Genomic DNA, 18,925 nt, shown 5'->3' on the forward strand with positions numbered 1-18,925 from the left:
GCCACGATTAGTCTGTAGTTGCTGCCAACAAGCAAAGAAGCTTTTGTTTCCTCTCTCTTTATCCATCTCCAATTAATATGTAGCAAATTCAAGCAATCTACCCCAACAGCATAAATGGACAATAAAGGCAAGTCACGATCAATTAATTCTTTATCATTCTCTTCTCATTGTCGTCAATGAGTAGTACTCCACACTAATACCTTACGTAAGACCTAAGATAAAACATATATCATGAGCCTTTAGTCATGTTGTGATCTGGTCGTGGCTCTGATTATCACACACACCTGCATGCATGCTTGCTTTTGTCTGCTAGCTGGGAAATAAGAGCATCATTTCCCTTATTCAGTATGGTGAAAAATGAATGGTGACAGTTGGTGATCATACCCAATATTAATAATAACCATTTGGCTATTACTATTACTTCTTGTGTGTTTCTGACTTGACTATCAGAACCTATGAATTTTCATCAGGACCATGATGATCAATAACCCGGCCAGCAACAACCCACCAAAAAATTTACCTCAGCAATAATAAATGAGAAGTGTTATAAACATAAACAGATTATACAAAAGTAAACTCAACTACAAATTGACGTGACTTCATGTGATTTCATGTTATATCTACTTTATAATAAAAATAATTTTATAATCTGACATACCGCATCAAATTAATCATATCAATTTATCTATCGGTTTACTTTAATGTAAATTACTTTGTAATTAAAGTATTTTTCATAATAAATTTTGTAGAAAGTTTTGATTTTACCAACGAATTAGTGAACATGATGTGGCGCCAAAAGAGCTTTTGCAATTGAAATCTTAAATTATGCCTGAGTTTGATACCCCATAAAATGCTGCCTTACGCATAAGAATGTTCGAGATGGGCTGAAAGCAGTCTCTGCATGCATTGCGCATGGATGTATCATCGCAGTTCTTGCATTAATCTTTCTTGTCATGGCATTTCAGTACCAGTACTAATTATTCCAAATATGACGGCTCACTATCATCTAATAGAAGTCACCTTTGAGCCACGCGAATACCTAATTTTCTCCGTACATGCATGATTTCGATGATGTTCATGTAAATCACATGGATTAAGTAGGTTTTGGTTGAACCAACAACGAAGTGGGCAATGGCTTGCCGTTCAGTTGAAAAATGGCCGTGCATGTTTTGCCTGCGGAGCGCCTGCTGTCCAGTCGACCTGATCAGCATCACATGTCGACCTGATCTGAACCAAACATGTCCAGTCGTCGTTACTACCAAACCACCTCAATCACTTTCAGTACTTCCTACTGTCCTAGATGATGATCACGTACTGCACTAAAAAATCTTGAAAGTGAAAGCTAAACCACTGATCATTCACTGCAGACTAGTGTGAAAATTCAACCATGTAATTAAATAAAGAAATTATTTAACCGCTTAGAAATTTATAAATTAATTTGAAATTTATTTTTATTAAAAAGTAGATTTATTATATTCTATAAAATTATATTAATTTATAAATTTATTTTTATAAAATCTCTTTATAATTATAACACTTACATATATAATAGATAGTAGGAGATACGGACTTTGGCATTTTTTATCCTCTCACATTTCAACCTTCTCAAATTATGTACCATGATTTGATTAACCTCTTTGCTTCCTTTTATTGCAGTTATAAATTTAAAAATAAAAATAAAAAATAAAAAAAGGAAATAGGAAAAAGTGTCATGATTTTGCTCAGTGCTACAATATCCCTAGCTAGCTAATTCTGTGTGTCATGATTTACTCACAAGACTACAATTGGTCAGCTCGAATATATATTTTTTTTAATAAAAAAATCTATTTTTATGATATAATATTAGATAATAGACTTAAAAAGAAAATATAATAAATAATTTCTAATAATCTAATACTGCATCAAAAAAGAACTAAAAAATAATAAAAATAAAAATGATAAGTAATATTATTATTATTATTATTTTTTATTAAGAATGCTTAATTTATAAGACATATAACCACTTAACAGATCATCATCATCGGCCTAGCAACTAACCTCCTAAACTCATGATTTGGGTGGCCTACATGATTAAGGTACTTGGAGTTGGAGCCCTTATACGTTATATATTCCTGAATTATATGATCGTTTGCCTTCCTCTGTAGAAGTACTGGCCTTTTGCACAACGTCAAACCTGTTAGGGTCCCTAAAGTAAGAAGTTGGTAACTGGTCGCTTTTCTGTCAAGAGAAAACAAAGATTCAAAAGCTTGAGCCAATTCCCATTTCCCACCTCTCAATATTATTAAGACAATCAATAAAATATTAATTTGTATAAATCCCGAACGTGCAAAGATAAACATGCAGTACTTTATCAGAAAAAAAAATTATTTATTATTTTAGTAGGATTCACTTTTTTGTAAATGAATCTTTATTAAGAAGATTCATTTTTTTTCAAACGATTTGTGGCAAATTTTTAGGTCCAAAACTTATACTTAGTATTATGTTAAAAAGAAAAATTCTATTCATCATCATCGCCACATACTATACATAATTTTTTTTTTCTTATCAAATATGTGGTGTATAGATGAAAGAACTTTATTACTCATCATCCCCGGCCCACACATCACATACTGCACTTTTTTCTTTTTTTTTTTTAATTTTTTTTTTGTTTTATTCTTCTTAAACTTATGAAATTTTTCTACTCATCATTTATATATCACATATTTTATAAGATTAAAAAAAAAATATGGTGTGTAGTGTGTGTGAATGATGAATAAAATTTTTCTAAATGAAAAGTAGAAAAAATCCATTTGTTTAGAAAGAAAAAAAATAAAAATAAGTATAATGTGTACTGTATAAAAATGATGAGCGACAATCTCTTTTAAAAATATTGGTACATGAAAATGAACAGCGCCGGTGTTATGTGTGTGATCTTATAATATGAATAAATTTCCTATCACATCTTAGATAGTCCCTTCTCTTGCCATGTCCCCCAAGTCTCCCCCTTTCTCTGCCTCTCAAGTCACATATATATGGGATGCTCTCACGCCAACATGTCTTTAACGTAGGGGAGAGAGATCATGGAAGCAACCGTGGCAGGGAAAGCTCTGATATTCTCCATGCTAATGGGGTTGGCTAGTTTCATTGTAATTCATGTTAATGGAGAGCATTCTCCGGTGGGCCGGTTTTCCGGTGATCACTATCATGACCAAATTCGCAAAATGCAAGCCTTGAGATCCTCCTTCGTCCGGCATGATTCAGTTTCTCTTGCACCACCATCAATCTCGCCTTCTCCTAGCTACGCTCAGCAACCACCGGTACCAATACTTCTTGTTCTATTAACCTCTTAAGAAAATTTTGGTAATTTGTTGGTTCCTGTAGTTTGTTCTTGGCCAACTATTTCATAGTCTTGGCCAATAAACTCTTCATACATGTTACTGATGATTATGATGATGGTTGATGCATGTAGGCTGCAACAAGTCCACGTGTGTATCATGTGACGTCATACGGTGCAGACCCAACAGGAAGAGAAGACAGCACAGAAGCACTCCTCAGAGCAATATCAGATGCAGTCCAAGGTCCAAGTGCAGGGTCATTGATAGAGGGAATACAAAACCTTGGGGGAGCTCAGATTAATCTTGAAGGCGGGAATTACCTGATTAGCCGACCACTCCGATTGCCGGCCTCCGGTGTGGGGAACCTCAAGGTATTCTCACAAAGATACATGACTGGGTTAATTACTTCATCTGTCTTTAAGCATTAAAGCATAGTTTTCTACTTTTCTCATTTGAAACATAATTATTCACCTATAACACCTAACAGTACGTACAAAGGTGGCCGACTCCACATGGCACGATATCATAGGCCACTGTGGCTAGACCAAGTAACTTGCTGGTATAGAGGTCTTCATGTTCTTGTGGTCACAGGTGTGTTAGAAAATTGTTAATATCTAAAACAGTTGGTCTAACATGACTCAGAATACTTGACTTTTGGGAAATGAATGTCTTCTTTAGGTTCTAATCAAAGATATATATATGCCGTGAGCAAGCAAATTCTCCTTTCGGCAGCCTTTCGGAAATGCTTTCCTTTAATCTAAAGGAGAATATTGATCCATGGTTTTTCTGAAAAGTAAAAGACTTTTCTTTTATAATGATAAAGCTAATGGTATCTGCATTAGATCAACAGTTTTATGGTGCCATGAAGAGAAATCCTGAAAAGTGATTGCACTTTTTAGGACACCTAGCTAGGAATCCTTAGCTCTAATTTATATGGATAGCATGATTTAAAGTCAATTTTGCTATAAACTTTTCAGATGTGTAATTCGTAAACTTGGCGTATTTTGATGAAACAGATACATGGAGGAACACTGCGTGCCTCGGATGATTTTCCAACTGATGGGTATTTGATTGACTTATCGGCTTCATCGACCAGCAATATGGAAGAAAAGAGAGAAAGATCCAAAGATTCTCAGCAATTGTCTTCATCATCACCTTACAGTTATGAATACATAACCCTCAGAGACCTCATGTTGGATTCAAACTACAGGGGTGGAGGCGCTGCTGTCATAAACTCACTCAGGACAAGCATAGACAACTGTTACATTACCCATTTCACAACCAATGGGATTTTGGTGCGAGGTGGCCATGAAACCTACATCCGGAACTCCTTCCTTGGCCAACACATCACTGCTGGCGGTGATCATGGTGAAAGGAACTTTTCAGGAACTGCAATAAGCCTAATGGGCAACGATAATGCTGTCACGGATGTGGTCATTTTTTCAGCTGCAATAGGAATAATGGTTTCCGGTCAAGCTAACATACTTTCTGGGGTGCACTGCTACAATAAGGCCACTGGTTTTGGTGGCACTGGGATTTATCTGAAACTGCCCGGTTTGACACAAACTCGAATCGTGAATTCCTACTTGGACTACACTGGTATAGTTGCTGAAGACCCTGTACAGCTACACATCTCTAATACCTTTTTCCTTGGAGATGCATACATTGTCCTAAAATCAATAAATGGGGTTGCACATGCGGTCAATATTGTTGATAACATGTTTTGTGGGTTCGATAAAGGAGTTGAAATTGTTCAGTTGGATCAAACCAATGGACCTTTCAAAGATATCGAACAAGTTGTGGTTGATAGGAACAATGTGAGAGGGATGAACATAAAGTCCACAGTTGCAAGGGGGTCTGTGAATGGGAAAGGAAACTCGTGGGTTGTCGACTTTAATCATGTTCTTCTGTTTCCTAACCTTATTAGGAATGTGCAATATTCGTTGAGTGCTACTGGCAGCCAGTTCCCCAACCATGCCTTAAGGAATATTTCTGATAACCGAGTTGAGATTCAGACAGATTTGGATGTTCCTGCCAGTGTATATGTCACAGCAGACCAAGGGATGCTGACCTGAGTCTGGGTTCAAGAAGTACTTCCTAGTTATGAGCAATTTCGTATACAAAAATCTCAAAATTACAACAGAACGTGTAGTCATGGTGGAATGTTAGTATATATATATGAAATTAAAGTACAAGATATATTCTTCATGAACTGTTTTAATGAACCAAGCTCGCTAATTCGGGTTTGGCTTCAGATATCAGGTAAAACCAAGTAGAATCATTTGTCTTGAAGCTGAACGCAAAACGTAGGAGTTTCAGTTCCTATGAAATTCATGGTGTTCAAAGCTGCAGCAACTCATGAGCAGACAACTAAATTCAACATGTTTTAGTCCAGATCTAGAAGGTCTAGGTATATGTCATAAGTTGATTAATTTCAAAAAAACTTTCTTTAAGTTGACAAACCTGAATTAGTTGATAATATTATAGTTAGATGTAAACAAGTGTCAGGATGGAATAAGCATGGAGAAGAAGTAGCCAAAGGTCCAAGGGTTGAAATTCAACCTTTTAACTAATACCTTGTCATATTAATATTGGGGGTGTGGTTGGGTATTAGTCATCCCAGCCATTCGGTTAAGAGTTGGTGAGCCAACTTAATTGAAAAACCAATTTAGGAAAATAGCAAAGAATATGGTCATCAGGTATTGGCAAAGTATTTCTAAGTGAATTTTTGTTAAATTATAGTTTCCATAAAAGACAAGAAATGATAGTTACAGTCGTAAGTGTGCAAACATCGCGTAATTATTTTTAAAAAAATAAATATATACGGGATCCACATAAAAAAAAATTAATTTTTTAATAATGAACTCTATTCTTTTTTAAAGTGACTGCACGACACATGTACATTTCATGACTGTATGTAGCATTATTCATAAAAGATCTTCAACCAAAAAAAAAAAAAAAAACAAAAAGAAAGAAAGAGAGAGATTAAATTATTAAGGCCCAAACTCCTTTAGACTGAACGGGAGAATAGTGGTAACGAAAGAGCTCCATTAATGGGCCTTTCGAATGCTGAGTGTTTAATCATGGGCCAAGTTTTGTACCTTCAATTTTTATGCACCAAAGACCAAAAGCATTATTACATGTATGGGAAGAACTAGAGACACTGACCATCATCTAATAGAAAGATTCTATGTATTAGCTACTATTTATTATCCATACTTCACATTTTACATTCCACGTTTTATGAAAAATATGTCCGGCCATTTCTTATATAAAAAAAAAGAATTATAAATATAAAGTGTAAAAGTAAATAGTAAGTGATTGATACTCCAAATATCCTAGTATGTATTAAAGAGAAGTTTCTGCGAGGAGAGTGACTGAACCCCACGCCTCAGTAGTCTCCCTCCCATCTTTAATTCTCCACCAAAATAAAACATCATGTCGGCCGCAACTCGATGATCAAGAACCACCACCCAATAGGAATTCATAAAATCTGATCTCGAGAGCTATATCCAACGAGCGAGACGTACACTTTTTTCTTCCTTTGAAGCGCATATATATGTAATCAAAGGCAAGGGAAAGACAGTGAGTGGATTATCCAGTAAGCATGATCATCCCAATTATTCCATTCCTTCCACCATTACATATTAACCGCCACTCCCCATTCAGCACTCACTACTCTTATCATCCTCAAATGTGTGCTTTCTCTCCGCCTTCTCCATTTCTTCATCTCCAATTCTCCCACTTGTCTCTCTCTGATCCATGGCTGGAACTCAACCCCCCACCCTTAGTCCCACCATGAGTACGAGCTGTGATGATCATGATATACACCCTCATGAACAGGGCATGAATTTCAACATTATGGTCATTGTTGCAGCCATTTTGTGTGCCTTTGTTTGCGCTCTTGGCCTCAACACCACGCTACAATGCGTGTTTCAATGCGCAAATCGTGCCTTGACCGAGCCAGTCCAGTGGATAGCCTCTCGGAGACTGAACTCGGGGCTGAAGAAGAAAGAAATGGTGGCTTTGCCAACTTCGACTTACACCAATTCAGGGTCTCCATCTTCGGCTTCGGTTTGTGCAATCTGCCTAGTGGATTTCACGGACGGGGAGAAGATAAGGGTGCTGCCAAAGTGCAGCCACCGGTTTCACGTCGCATGCATTGATAAGTGGCTCCTCTCTCAATCTTCTTGCCCTACTTGCCGCCATCGCCTTAAATCCAGCGACTGCATGCCCCATCTACAGATTGTCACCGCCTAGTGAATATATATAATATAATATATATATATATATGTATGTATGTATGTATATATAGATATAGAAATAGTTAGATACGTATATCATTCTTTCTGCCATAGAGTTGTTAGCTAGGGAGATCGTCTCAGCGGCCTTTGTGTATTAGCTAGTGTGATGTTTCTAATTTTATGCTATTACATGAAATTATCAGAGTCGGCCTTGTGATTATTTATTTATTTATTTTAAGAGGAATACCTTATACAAAGAGGATCGGAGTAAGAGGATTACAGAAATTCCAAAACCAGCTTATAAAAAACTGTAATTCTTACAAAATCTAGTTACAATCAGGATAATGATCAGATAAAAGAAAGTTAATGACGCAACGTACTGGGATAATATCTGTTACGATCTAAAGAAAAATATCAATCATGTGTTTAAGTAATTCATAGAGAGAGGAAAAATTTATTGTGTTTTCCATTAATGCACCATAAAGGAAGGAAGGGTATCTGCTAAGGCATTGCCTTCTCTGTATACATGGACAGTATCAAAGTGTAAAGCACATTTGAAATATTGAAGAATGTCAACCCAAATATTGAAATTGCATCAAGGAGGCAGCAAATTATTCTTGAACCAATCAATTAACAATAAGAAGTGAGCAGCCTTGTGATTATTTATAGAAACTATAATAACAATATATACTAAAAGAACAAATGATCAGGCCGGCATACTTGCGTTTATATGAACTTATTATAATGTTGTGGATTCCCTTTCGATAATGGTCATGATGTCTATGGGGATTAACCATGCATGTAATACCTTTCGATGATGATCATCATCATGATAACACCTATATATATGTTTTGTAGTTGAAGTAATATTTATAAAAAAGAACAGTAATCATGATCAGCCATGCAGCATAATTTTCGATCATATGGTCATGTACATATAGAGCTTTTTTGGGTTAATTCCTGTTTGCTTAAAGCAAAAAGATATCAATTTCAAAAGTTGGCTAAAAAAAAATTAATATATAGTTGTGATCTGATCATGGGTCCAAAGTTTTGTTGCAAAATATGCTGTGGTGGAAGCTGATCAACAAACCCCGCGTACTACTTGCACGGGCGCCTAAAAGGATGACCACAGGATATTGTGCTTAATGAACTTTTTTATTGGCATGCTTAAAGACAATATTGCTAGCTGCATCCACTTCATGAGGATGTGAGAGGAAAGTGGATACGGTGGATATATAGATCAGCCATGATCATGCCCTACATGTTCCCTCGTAAGCATTGTGAAATATTCTGGTTCACAGCTTGTTTCCTTAGAGCATTGATTGGTTAAAGTTAAAGTACATTTTTTATGAATATAAGATGAATTTAACTTTTGACTATTTCATTCATGTAAATCTCCACATTGGAATAGCTATTTTTTCATTATATGACAATAAAATAATATAAGATGAATTTGACTTTGGATATTTACATCAAATCTCCACATTGAATTATTTATTTATTCATTATATAGTAATGAGTAATTAATAATTTTAAAAATATTTTTAAATTTTTAATTATGAATTTATTTTATTTTTTCATATTTTACTATTCATAATATTATATATTAATTAGTAATCATATTCTAATTATATTTTTTCAATTTTCATTTAAAGAGGAGAGAAAAATAATTGATATAAAATATATTTGATGTCTTTCAAATTTAGAAATCATTTTGAAAGTGATTTTAGCTAATCCATTGTGTTTATTTTATGTTCTAATAAGCATTATGCTTTTCCAGCTGAGTACGCACATCAAGATTCTAGAAAATTTAATTGGAGGTGGGATCGATGTTCGTTGGCAATCATTAACAATTACAACAAGTGGAAACGTTGCTTGAAGTGTACGGTTTTGCGTAAGACTGCTCAGACCAGGTTCCTTGAGATGGTTTCACACTAGAAACAATGGCTCAATTGCTCATTTCGAAAAGAAAAAAAATTTATATTCAATATTTTTTACAATCCTTTATATAATTATATTTTAAATGAGAGGTATTTTTATAAAACATCATATAAAAGTAATATTATTTTATAAAAATACTTTTATTTTATAATATTGTTATGCAATGTGTTATACAATATATTGTGTGTATATCATTATAAAAATACTTTCGTTTTTCACTATTTTTTCTAAAATCATTTATAACAGTTAGATGGTGGCATGAAAATTAAGAAACCGGAGACTCCAATGTCACGCTCACTGTGGAACTCTTTCACTCTAACAACCATTGAAAAAGGTATTGGAAATTACTGATTCACTCTCTGAAGATCATTTCATGAATACTGTGCAAGTTTCGTGGTTAATTCCCAAAAACACTTTGTATTTGCTGCTGCTAAATATGCCAGTGTCGTGCCGCTTAAAAACACATCCTTGATCATTGCAAGTTAAGAAATTCTATTTCTAGTTCTATTTAGAGATTACATGTTCAAATCTTTCATTAAATAGAAAAAATATCATTATTATAATTTTAAAAAATTTTAAAGATAAAATTGATTTTAAACTTACGCATACAGTTTCCATTTGATAACCATGCGTAACATTGCTCAGTCTCGTGCCTTCGACAACCGGCTTGTACTTGGCAAGCAAGCATATAACCTCATTAAAAGTTCTAGAACTGTCATGTCAACTATTTCCAAGCCTGCTTTTCGACGCATCACGCATTAACAAGGTGAAAGACTTCCACGCAATTAAGCCAATATAAAAAGATAACATGTTTGGCAAATATGATAATTTTTAAACTTCTTAAAATTTATAGTAATTTTGTTTCTAAAAGTTTTTTCTTTCTCTATTTTCAAAATCCAATAAAACATCTAGCTCCACTCAAATCATAATTTCAATAGTATTCACACAATTTTGAAATATTCTAACCATCCAAACATGCCCTTAAAAGTGTTCTCGGAATTCAATTCACAAGGGCCATTTTGGCGTTACCACCAGTATAGCAATCATATATTTAGGAAGATTTGAAATATAATTGGCTATTATAAAAACTAAAAATACTGATTTAAAAGTCCAAAGTTGGGGGAAAAGACAATCCAACACTTGATAGTCCATAGATATTCATTAGATAATGGAGAACACAGGACAAAGCAAAGTAGGTCTTTGTTTTTTTGTTGCTTTTTCTTTTCTAAGTAAATTAGAAGGTGCATCAACCACTTTGGACCAACTACATGCTCATTAGCAAACAAAACAATCCAACGCTGATTGATAGAATATTCCAACCTATTCTCTTGAATATTCCAACCTATTCTCTTCTGCTTGATTTACACAAGTGGCTGGGATGGATAAGCCGTATCAAAAGCCCTACATATTGAAGCACAGAAAAAACACAATGTGCTGAAACATTTATAACCCAGAATAAGCAAATTTCCAAGTGCTGCAATTCTCAGCACAAAATGAGCTCAACACAAATATAAAGCAAAAGGATTGACAGTGTTTCTTCTGAAGAATAAAATTGAATGTTGCCTGAATTGAGACATTTATAGCCCAAAACATTTAGCCATTCAAGGAAATGAAAACCATTAATGGTGTAAATTATAATATGCCTAGTGTTTGATCATATTGGATAAATCTACTCGAGAGTGTTAATGCTACAAGTCCATTCTATTTCGTCGCCTCCGCTATATCCTTGATTTATTCTAAAGCAAATTGATTAATACCAGCAATCTGGCACCTCATTTTGTTCCTGCAACCGCCGCACCTTTGGTGGTCCAGAGGTTATTGGGGATCGTCCAAAGGTGCCACCCACAGGCTTTGCCAGCTCCACATAAATGACCCTGCCATCAAAGTTCTGATAAAAAGATAACATGAGTCTCTTGAGTGATAGAACACGTCTCATTTCATGTCTATCAGTTTGAGATCAATATATCCTGAAAACAAGAGGAGGCAAAGTAGAACCTTGTCATCCATATTTTCTAGGGCTAGCATGGCATCTTCCTGGCAAGTATACTGAATAAATGCATACCCTTTTGACCTGTTCGTGGCTTCATTCTTAACCAGCTTCACTGTAGAAATGATAAATACAGTATCATAATGGAACAAATAAGGGCAGAAAATATAAAAGATATATTTTATATACTGAATTCCTAGGATGATTTACCTTCAGCTATCTGACCGAAATTAGAAAACTCCTTTTGCAAACTCCTTTCGTCCGCTGAATATGGCAAATCTGCATTGTAATATATTACAATTAGAACATGTGAGAAGGTAGTCACACGAACAAAGGGTTCAAGACGAGTCTGACAAAAACCTCCAACAGTAGTAAAAGCACCGTAAGGGATTAATTCACATATCACATAAAGTATACATCTTTGTAATCAAAGGAAGGATGAATTATATATTGGTCGCTCCAACTTAAGTTTTGTTGACCATTTGGTCCCTGAAAGTTCACTGAGCAATGAGCATGTCAATCCTAAAGTTGTGATTTTGGCCTATTTGGTCCTGTCCATCTCCATTAATACTGTACAATTAATTTTAGCACAATGCCGCGACTGAGCATGAAGTGACAGATATTGACATCTTTACAATTTTTTATTTAAAGAGGAAAGATGAGCAAGCCAGATGAATGTGAACATGATCATGGTGTATCACTAAATGACATGGCTGCAATGATCATGTTGTCTCACTATATCATGCGGTTGTTATAATCATGTTGTCTCGCTCGATGATCTCGTTGCTATTGCAAATCAGAACTTCTCCCAAAACCAATGAGAAACATATGAGACCTCAATTTTTTTTCTTTACTTGTCCCACTCATTTGTCTTCGTAGAGTATGGAATGTATGGATTTTTACCAAATTGAGTTGAAATTACTAAGAATGGGAGAGCAAAAGGATTTTAAATTTCACAGGAAACAACAAAGAAAAAAAATCCATGACAAAACTGAGAAAAAAGAAGAAAAAAAGGCAAACTTGTCCAACCTACGTAATGGAAAAGGATTTTTTTAGAAGTAATAGAAAAAAGGAAAATTATTGCTGAAATCCTTTGACAAGAAAACAAAACCTAGCATTTAAACCCAGCTGTAAAAAAGGGCAAACTGGTAAATCCTGAGAGAGAGAGAGAGAGAGAGAGTGTGTGTGTGTGTGTGTGTGTTTGTGTAATGCCCCAAAGAAAGGCCCAAGCCACATCTAGGCCATGCTCTAAAAGGACTAGTCAATGGTACAATTGGAGCCCCATTGAAATCATTATAAAGAGCAAGAACTTCTTCCTCTCAAACAATGTGGGATCCCATATCAGTCAGTATGGGGTATCACACAGAGATTCATATGTGATGAATACTCTTTACATATGCAAAATGCTAGTACATATGTTATATGACCAAAAGCAAGTTGAATAATAATTCCAGTCTATCAAAAACTTCAGCAAAAAATACTTTGGTTTTCTAGTAATCTTTCCTCAATCACTCTCTCTTAAACTTACATAGGAAAGAGATCATTAATTAGCAGTTTTCCACCATTTATTGACTCAAGCCTTCAGAATCCTGTTGAAAAATATGCCTAGGAGGATATTTGATCATCTTCCATATAGGCATAAACCCTGAACAGCAACCAGCATATTCATGCCTAATAAAAAATATATGTCTTTCTCTTTCAAAATAAATTAGCTCTATGCAATCGACTATGTGAGTTTGTGTATAACAAAACTATTGCTATTCATAATCCATTTGGTTTATTTTATTTTATCTTTTTTCCTCTTTTATCTCAAATGGTGTTCATTTGGTTAACTAGGATCCCACTTACAACAATTTTTTAAACTTAAACTATATACTGCATACTAAAATATTGCGGCAAAACCATTATAATAGCTCAAAGAATGAAGAACTTTTAGTGTACCAAACCTCAGTTTTACATCAGAAGATGGCTGTTACAAGAGGAGAGGCAAAATACAAGGTTTTTTTTTTTTTTTTTTTTTTTTTTTTTTTTTTTTTTTTTTTTTTTTTTTTTTTTTTTTTTCAGAAGAGGCAAAATACAAGGTTGACAGCTAGATCTTTGAACTTGTGATCTATAAACTACCAGGGTAACTCCTAGGGGTTGGCTCAAGTGGTAAGAGCCTTGGTCTTGGTGGTATGCTCCCTCTAGGTCTAAGGTATAAATATTTGGGTGCAAACAATTCTTAGGAGCCATCGGACTAAGGGAATTTCCCTTTGAATTAGTAAATGTGCATTTGCGGAAAACTCCTTGCCAAGAACATATGCACCCCAAGAATTTTTGTGATCCATTCAAATGGTCAAATATTGTGTGTGCCAACACACATGCATGTCAAATATTGGAATTCCTGAGATTGGACACCATTAGACCCTAGATTTTGAAACTAAAATGATACAGAGGGACAGATTTGGTTTTTTTTTTTTTTTTTTTTTATAAGCAATATTTATAAGCAATAACAAAATTTTATTGACAAGTCAATAGGCATAGCCCAAGTACACAAGAAGTATACAAGAGAAGACACCTAAATACAAGCTAAGAACTAGAATAGGCTAAGAGCAAATCATGAAGATTGTCTCTATTCAAAACAAGAGCCCTCTCCCAAATACACAAAGTGCTAAAGAAAAACTCTCCAAGTTTTCCTATCAAACGTTCTCTATCTTCAAACCACCGCCCATTTCTTTCCAACCATAAGCACCACATCAAACTTAAAGTGATCATCCTCCAAATAGCAACAATGTGATGATTCCCCTTAAAACCTTGCCAACAAGCTAAGAGATTTGGGTCGGCTCAAGTGATAAAGGCCTTAGTCTTTGTGGTATGCTCCCTCCAATGTCCAAGGTTTGAATCCCACTAGGTGCAAACAATCTCTAGAGGCCATCGGACTGGGGGATTTTCTTTTTGAATTACCCGAGGTGAACTTGCGGAAAACTCCTTGCTAAGGGCCTATGCACCACTGTTTTCAATTTTGTACCGTACCGGCCGGTACGGCTAATATTTTCGGTACCGGCTGCTGGGCCGGTACAGGTACCATATACGTTTCGTACCGGCCCAAATACCGGCCGTATCAGCAGGTACCGGTCGTACCAGCTTCAATTTCAGCCTGTACCAACCGATATTTCGGCCTTCAATTTTTTTATTTTTTTTCATTTTTTCAAACTACAAGCTTATTTTTTTACTCCCAATTTAGACTAGGCTATTTATAATTTATATATATATGTATTTATATATAATTTATTCATATATAGACTATTATTTTGGAATATAATTTATATATATTTATATATATATAATTTATTCATATATCGACTATCCCGATTGCTAACTCTCATAGAAGAACGAATACCATTGATATGCTAAACATTAATGGTATGGAATGTAAGGAGGCCCCTGCGATTCGTGACCATGTGGTGGACTTCTATGATCAACTGTTAACAAAGCGTGTGGGATGGAGGCCAAACTGGACGGTCTTGTTTTTGACACTATTACGTCTTAGGAAGCCTCTTGGTTGGAGAGGCCTTTTGAGGAGAGGGAAGTGTATGATATAGTCAAACGTATGAGCAAAGATAAAGCTCCTGGTCCAGATGGTTTCTCGATGGGTTTCTTCCAATCTTGCTGGGAGGTGGTGAAAGGGGACATTATGAATGTGTTTCAGGAAGTATACTTGGTTGGAAAGTTTGAGAAAAGCCTTAATGCTACTTTTATAGCGTTGATTCCAAAAAAGACGGGAGCGGTGGAGGTAAAAGATTTTCGACCCATTAGCCTTGTGAATGGGGTGTATAAAATTATATCCAAGGTCCTTGCTAACAGACTGGGGGCGGTTTTGAGCAAGATTATTTCGAATCCACAAAATGCATTTGTTAAGGGGCGGCAAATTTTGGATTCAGTCCTTATAGCGAATGAGGGTCTGGATAGTAGATTAAAGACTGGCTCCACAGGTATTATTTGTAAGTTAGATATGGAAAAGGCATATGACCATGTCAATTGGGACTTCCTCCTGTATTTGTTGGGGAGGTGTGGCTTCGGGCCTAGGTGGCGTAATTGGATTAGTTGGTGCATATCCACATCCAGATACTCAGTATTGATTAATGGTTGTCATATCGGCTTTTTCCGTAGCTCTCGAGGTCTAAGGCAAGGAGATCCTTTGTCCCCACTTCTCTTTGTTATTATTATGGAAGCCTTAAGTAGGATGACATCGGCGGCAGTTATGCACGGGTTTGTAACCGGATTTACGATTGGTGATCCCAGTAGGGGTATTATTACTTTGTCTCATTTACATTTTAGATGATACACTCTTTTTCTGTGAAGCGGATCAAAACCAGTTGACGGCTTTGAAGGCTTTGTTACTATGCTTTGAAGCAGCGACAGGCTTGAAAGTGAACTTTGACAAGTCAGAGTTAGTGCCAGTGGGGAACGTGAGTAATACTAGGCAGCTAGCTAGTATTCGTGGGTGCAAGGTAGCCTCTCTTCCGATTACCTATCTAGGATTGTCGTTGGGGGCTGCAGCAAGGGCCTCATCCATATGGGATTCAATCATAGAGAAGATAGTACGGAAATTGGCAGGATAGAAAAGATTGTACTTGTCGAAAGGTGGCTGTTTGACTCTTATCAAGAGTACCCTTTCTAACCTACCTACATACTTTCTATCTTTGTTTCAGTTGCCTGCCAAGGTAGGGGCTCAGATTGATAAATTATACCGTGATTTCTTATGGGGTGGACTAGGGGACGAATTCAAATTTCACCTGGTCAGCTGGGATAAGGTGTGTACACCAATCTCGTCTGGTGGATTGGGTATCAAAAACCTGAGAATTTTCAATCGGGCCCTGCTTGGGAAGTGGTTATGGAGGTATAATAACGAGACAGAAGCCTTATGGAAGCTGGTGATTGACTGTAAATATGGAAGCATGTGGGGGGGGATGGTGCACTGAAGAGGTGTACGGGCCTAGAGGTGTGGGAGTTTGGAAACACATTAGGAAGGGTTGGGGGGATTTTAGTAGCCTTTCTAAATTGGTGTTGGGGAGGGGTTCTCGCATTAAGTTTTGGAAGGACATATGGTGTGGAAATGAGGCCCTAAAGGATACATTTCCAGCTATTTTTCAATTGGCATGCAACCAGGAAGCCTCAATAGAGGACCTTATGCTTCTAACAAGGGACCAAGTTCAGTGGAACGTCACATTTAGTAAAGCGGCGCAAGACTGGGAAGTGGACTCCTTTGAGGCGTTTTTTCAGCTTACTTTATTCTATGAAGCCGAATGGACAGCAAGTTGATAGGCTGTGGTGGAAGCCTATGGGCAAGGGCATTTTCTCAGTTCGATCCTTTTATAAATCCCTTTCCCAAGTTGCCAACACCCTGTTCCCATGGAGGAGAATCTGGAGAAATAAGGCGCCTCCGAAAGCGATCTTCTTTACTTGGACAGTAGCGTTAGGGAAGATTCTGACTACCGACAATCTGAGGAAGCGTCGTTTAGTCATTCTAGACTGGAGAGCTGGCGAGACAGTGGATCACCTTTTGCTACACTGTGAGTCTACTAGAGCCTTGTGGGTTGAAGTATTTAGCCGGATAAAGTTAGCAGTAGTTATGCCTGCAACAGTGGTAGATCTATTGGCCAGCTGGACACTTCCGAGAGGAGCTCAACAAATCAAGGCGGTGTGGAATATGATCTCAGTCTGTATTATGCGGTGTATATGGCAAGAGCGTAACGATCGTACTTTCGAAAACAAAGAGCGGTCTCCAGATGAACTTAGAATGTTTTTTTTTCCGTACTTTATTTCTATGGGCCATTGCTTTAGATTTTAATGGCCTGACTTTTCATGACTTTCTAGTTTCTCCTACTTCGCCCTAGATAGGTCTTACCTCTTGTATACCATCTTGTGTACTTGGGCTTTCCCTATCTTATTAATATATCTTTGATTACTTATCAAAAAAAATATAGATCGACTATCCCGAAACGGTACCGGTACCAAAATATTTCGTTCCAGTGCCTTGATCGGTACGGCATCCGGTACGGCATTCAAAACATTGCTATGCACCCCCGAGATTAGTCAAGACATTGTTCTTGGACACCCAATGCCAATAAAAAAAAACAAACTAAGAGATCCACCACCTGCTTAGGCAGCACCCAAGCAATACCCATCCTACCAAAAATCTCTTCCCAAAAAGTCTTAGCCACCTCGCAATGAAGAAATAAGTGATCAATAGATTCACCAACTTTCTTACGCATGAAGCACCAATCCACAACGATTAGTCCACGCTTTCTCAAATCATCCATGGTCAAAATCTTTCCAAGGGACACCAACCAGCAGAAAAATGCAACCTTACTAGGCATCTTAGCTCTCCAAATGCACTTCCAAGGAAATTTATTAACATAATGACAAGTCAACGCCTTATAACAGATTTGGTTTTAACATGAAAAGTCCTCTTTCCGACCATATCCAGGCCATGACAGTGAGTCTATGATCTAATTGGAATTCATGCTTTACTTCTTAATGTAACATTTCTAGCAAAAAATCTTTCTGATCCCCTATTCTGAAATTATTATTTTTAAAAAAAAAAAGTAGATCAGAGATGTTCAGAATTTTCTAGAATATGATTCTGACCAATATCTCATGCCGGCAGCTCCCATCGGTCTCTCTTTTAGCTCCCCTAATTTTTCTCTTCTCTTTTACCCAAACCGACCACTTTATCCATAAATATTTATTCAAAGAGCAGAGCCACTAACAGAAAAACAAATTCTCAAACGTTAACAAAACCCAAGAATTCATGCATTTGAGGACTGATTGAACAAAACCCAAATGATAGAAATCCAGGAAACTTATCAATTATGTTTCTAACAGAAGACGAGCCAAAAAGAGATAAAAATTACAAAACCAAAAATCTAAGAAATCGAACGAAACAGTAATTAGATTAATAGTAACTTCTCAAACTAGAGAGAGAGAGAGAGAGAGAGTTCTTTAAGTTGGGGAAGATAACCCAGATGATAAAAAAAAACCAGATTTTCATAAAGAAAATGGGAAGAGAAATGACTTTACTTCTAACCATGATTCTGCTTGCGAGGGGATATTCAAGAAGAGATGCTCTGAGCTTCAAAGAGTTGCGGTTAGTGAAATTCGTTAGAGAAGTCCGGCTTGTAGGACGTGCGGAGTTTGCGTAACATGGCCATGGGAAAGAGACCGTCGTCGCACTCGCCCACATGGTGTCTGAGCAGAAACAAGCTGAATCTTTCAGGGGATTCAGCGCTCGAGCTTCTCTCGAACGTAGCCTTAAACTCACGGAAACGGTGCGTTTCACTGCTCTCTCCTTTTTTTTTTTTTTTTTTCTCTTCGAAGGCAAGATAGTTATATTGTATTAAACTAAACAAAAAGAATTCTTGGTAGACAAAGCTACCTTAGTTACATATATATAACAG

General features: G+C 36.4%; 3 protein-coding genes and 1 long non-coding RNA gene across 4 annotated transcripts; 3 read left to right on the forward strand and 1 right to left on the reverse strand.

Moving 5' to 3' along the window:
* The first annotated feature begins 2,920 nt into the window (after positions 1–2,920).
* On the forward strand, positions 2,921–5,506 carry LOC121268526 (polygalacturonase QRT3). Its single transcript, XM_041172840.1, has 3 exons — positions 2,921–3,296; positions 3,449–3,685; positions 4,331–5,506. The coding sequence occupies exons 1-3, from the start codon at positions 3,060–3,062 to the stop codon at positions 5,387–5,389; spliced, it is 1,533 nt and encodes a 510-aa protein (XP_041028774.1). The 5' UTR covers positions 2,921–3,059; the 3' UTR covers positions 5,390–5,506.
* A 1,403-nt stretch (positions 5,507–6,909) lies between these two features.
* Positions 6,910–7,782, forward strand: LOC121266917 (RING-H2 finger protein ATL74-like). The gene has a single exon (XM_041170766.1). It carries the CDS (start codon positions 7,077–7,079, stop codon positions 7,572–7,574), a length of 498 nt encoding a protein of 165 aa, XP_041026700.1. The 5' UTR covers positions 6,910–7,076; the 3' UTR covers positions 7,575–7,782.
* Positions 7,783–10,921: 3,139 nt separating this feature from the next.
* LOC121268511 (RNA-binding protein 3) lies at positions 10,922–18,787 on the reverse strand. The gene is made up of 4 exons (XM_041172826.1): positions 18,549–18,787; positions 11,697–11,765; positions 11,495–11,601; positions 10,922–11,387 (listed from the first exon to the last, which is right to left on the reverse strand). The coding sequence occupies exons 1-4, from the start codon at positions 18,709–18,711 to the stop codon at positions 11,250–11,252; spliced, it is 477 nt and encodes a 158-aa protein (XP_041028760.1). The 5' UTR covers positions 18,712–18,787; the 3' UTR covers positions 10,922–11,249.
* On the forward strand, positions 13,315–13,949 carry LOC121268512. Its single transcript, XR_005941179.1, has 2 exons — positions 13,315–13,484; positions 13,568–13,949. It is a non-coding gene; the product is annotated as an uncharacterized LOC121268512 (long non-coding RNA).
* Positions 18,788–18,925: the final 138 nt, after the last annotated feature.

Source organism: Juglans microcarpa x Juglans regia, chromosome 5S (genome assembly GCF_004785595.1).
Source record: "Juglans microcarpa x Juglans regia isolate MS1-56 chromosome 5S, Jm3101_v1.0, whole genome shotgun sequence".
Taxonomy (NCBI): Eukaryota; Viridiplantae; Streptophyta; class Magnoliopsida; order Fagales; family Juglandaceae; genus Juglans; species Juglans microcarpa x Juglans regia.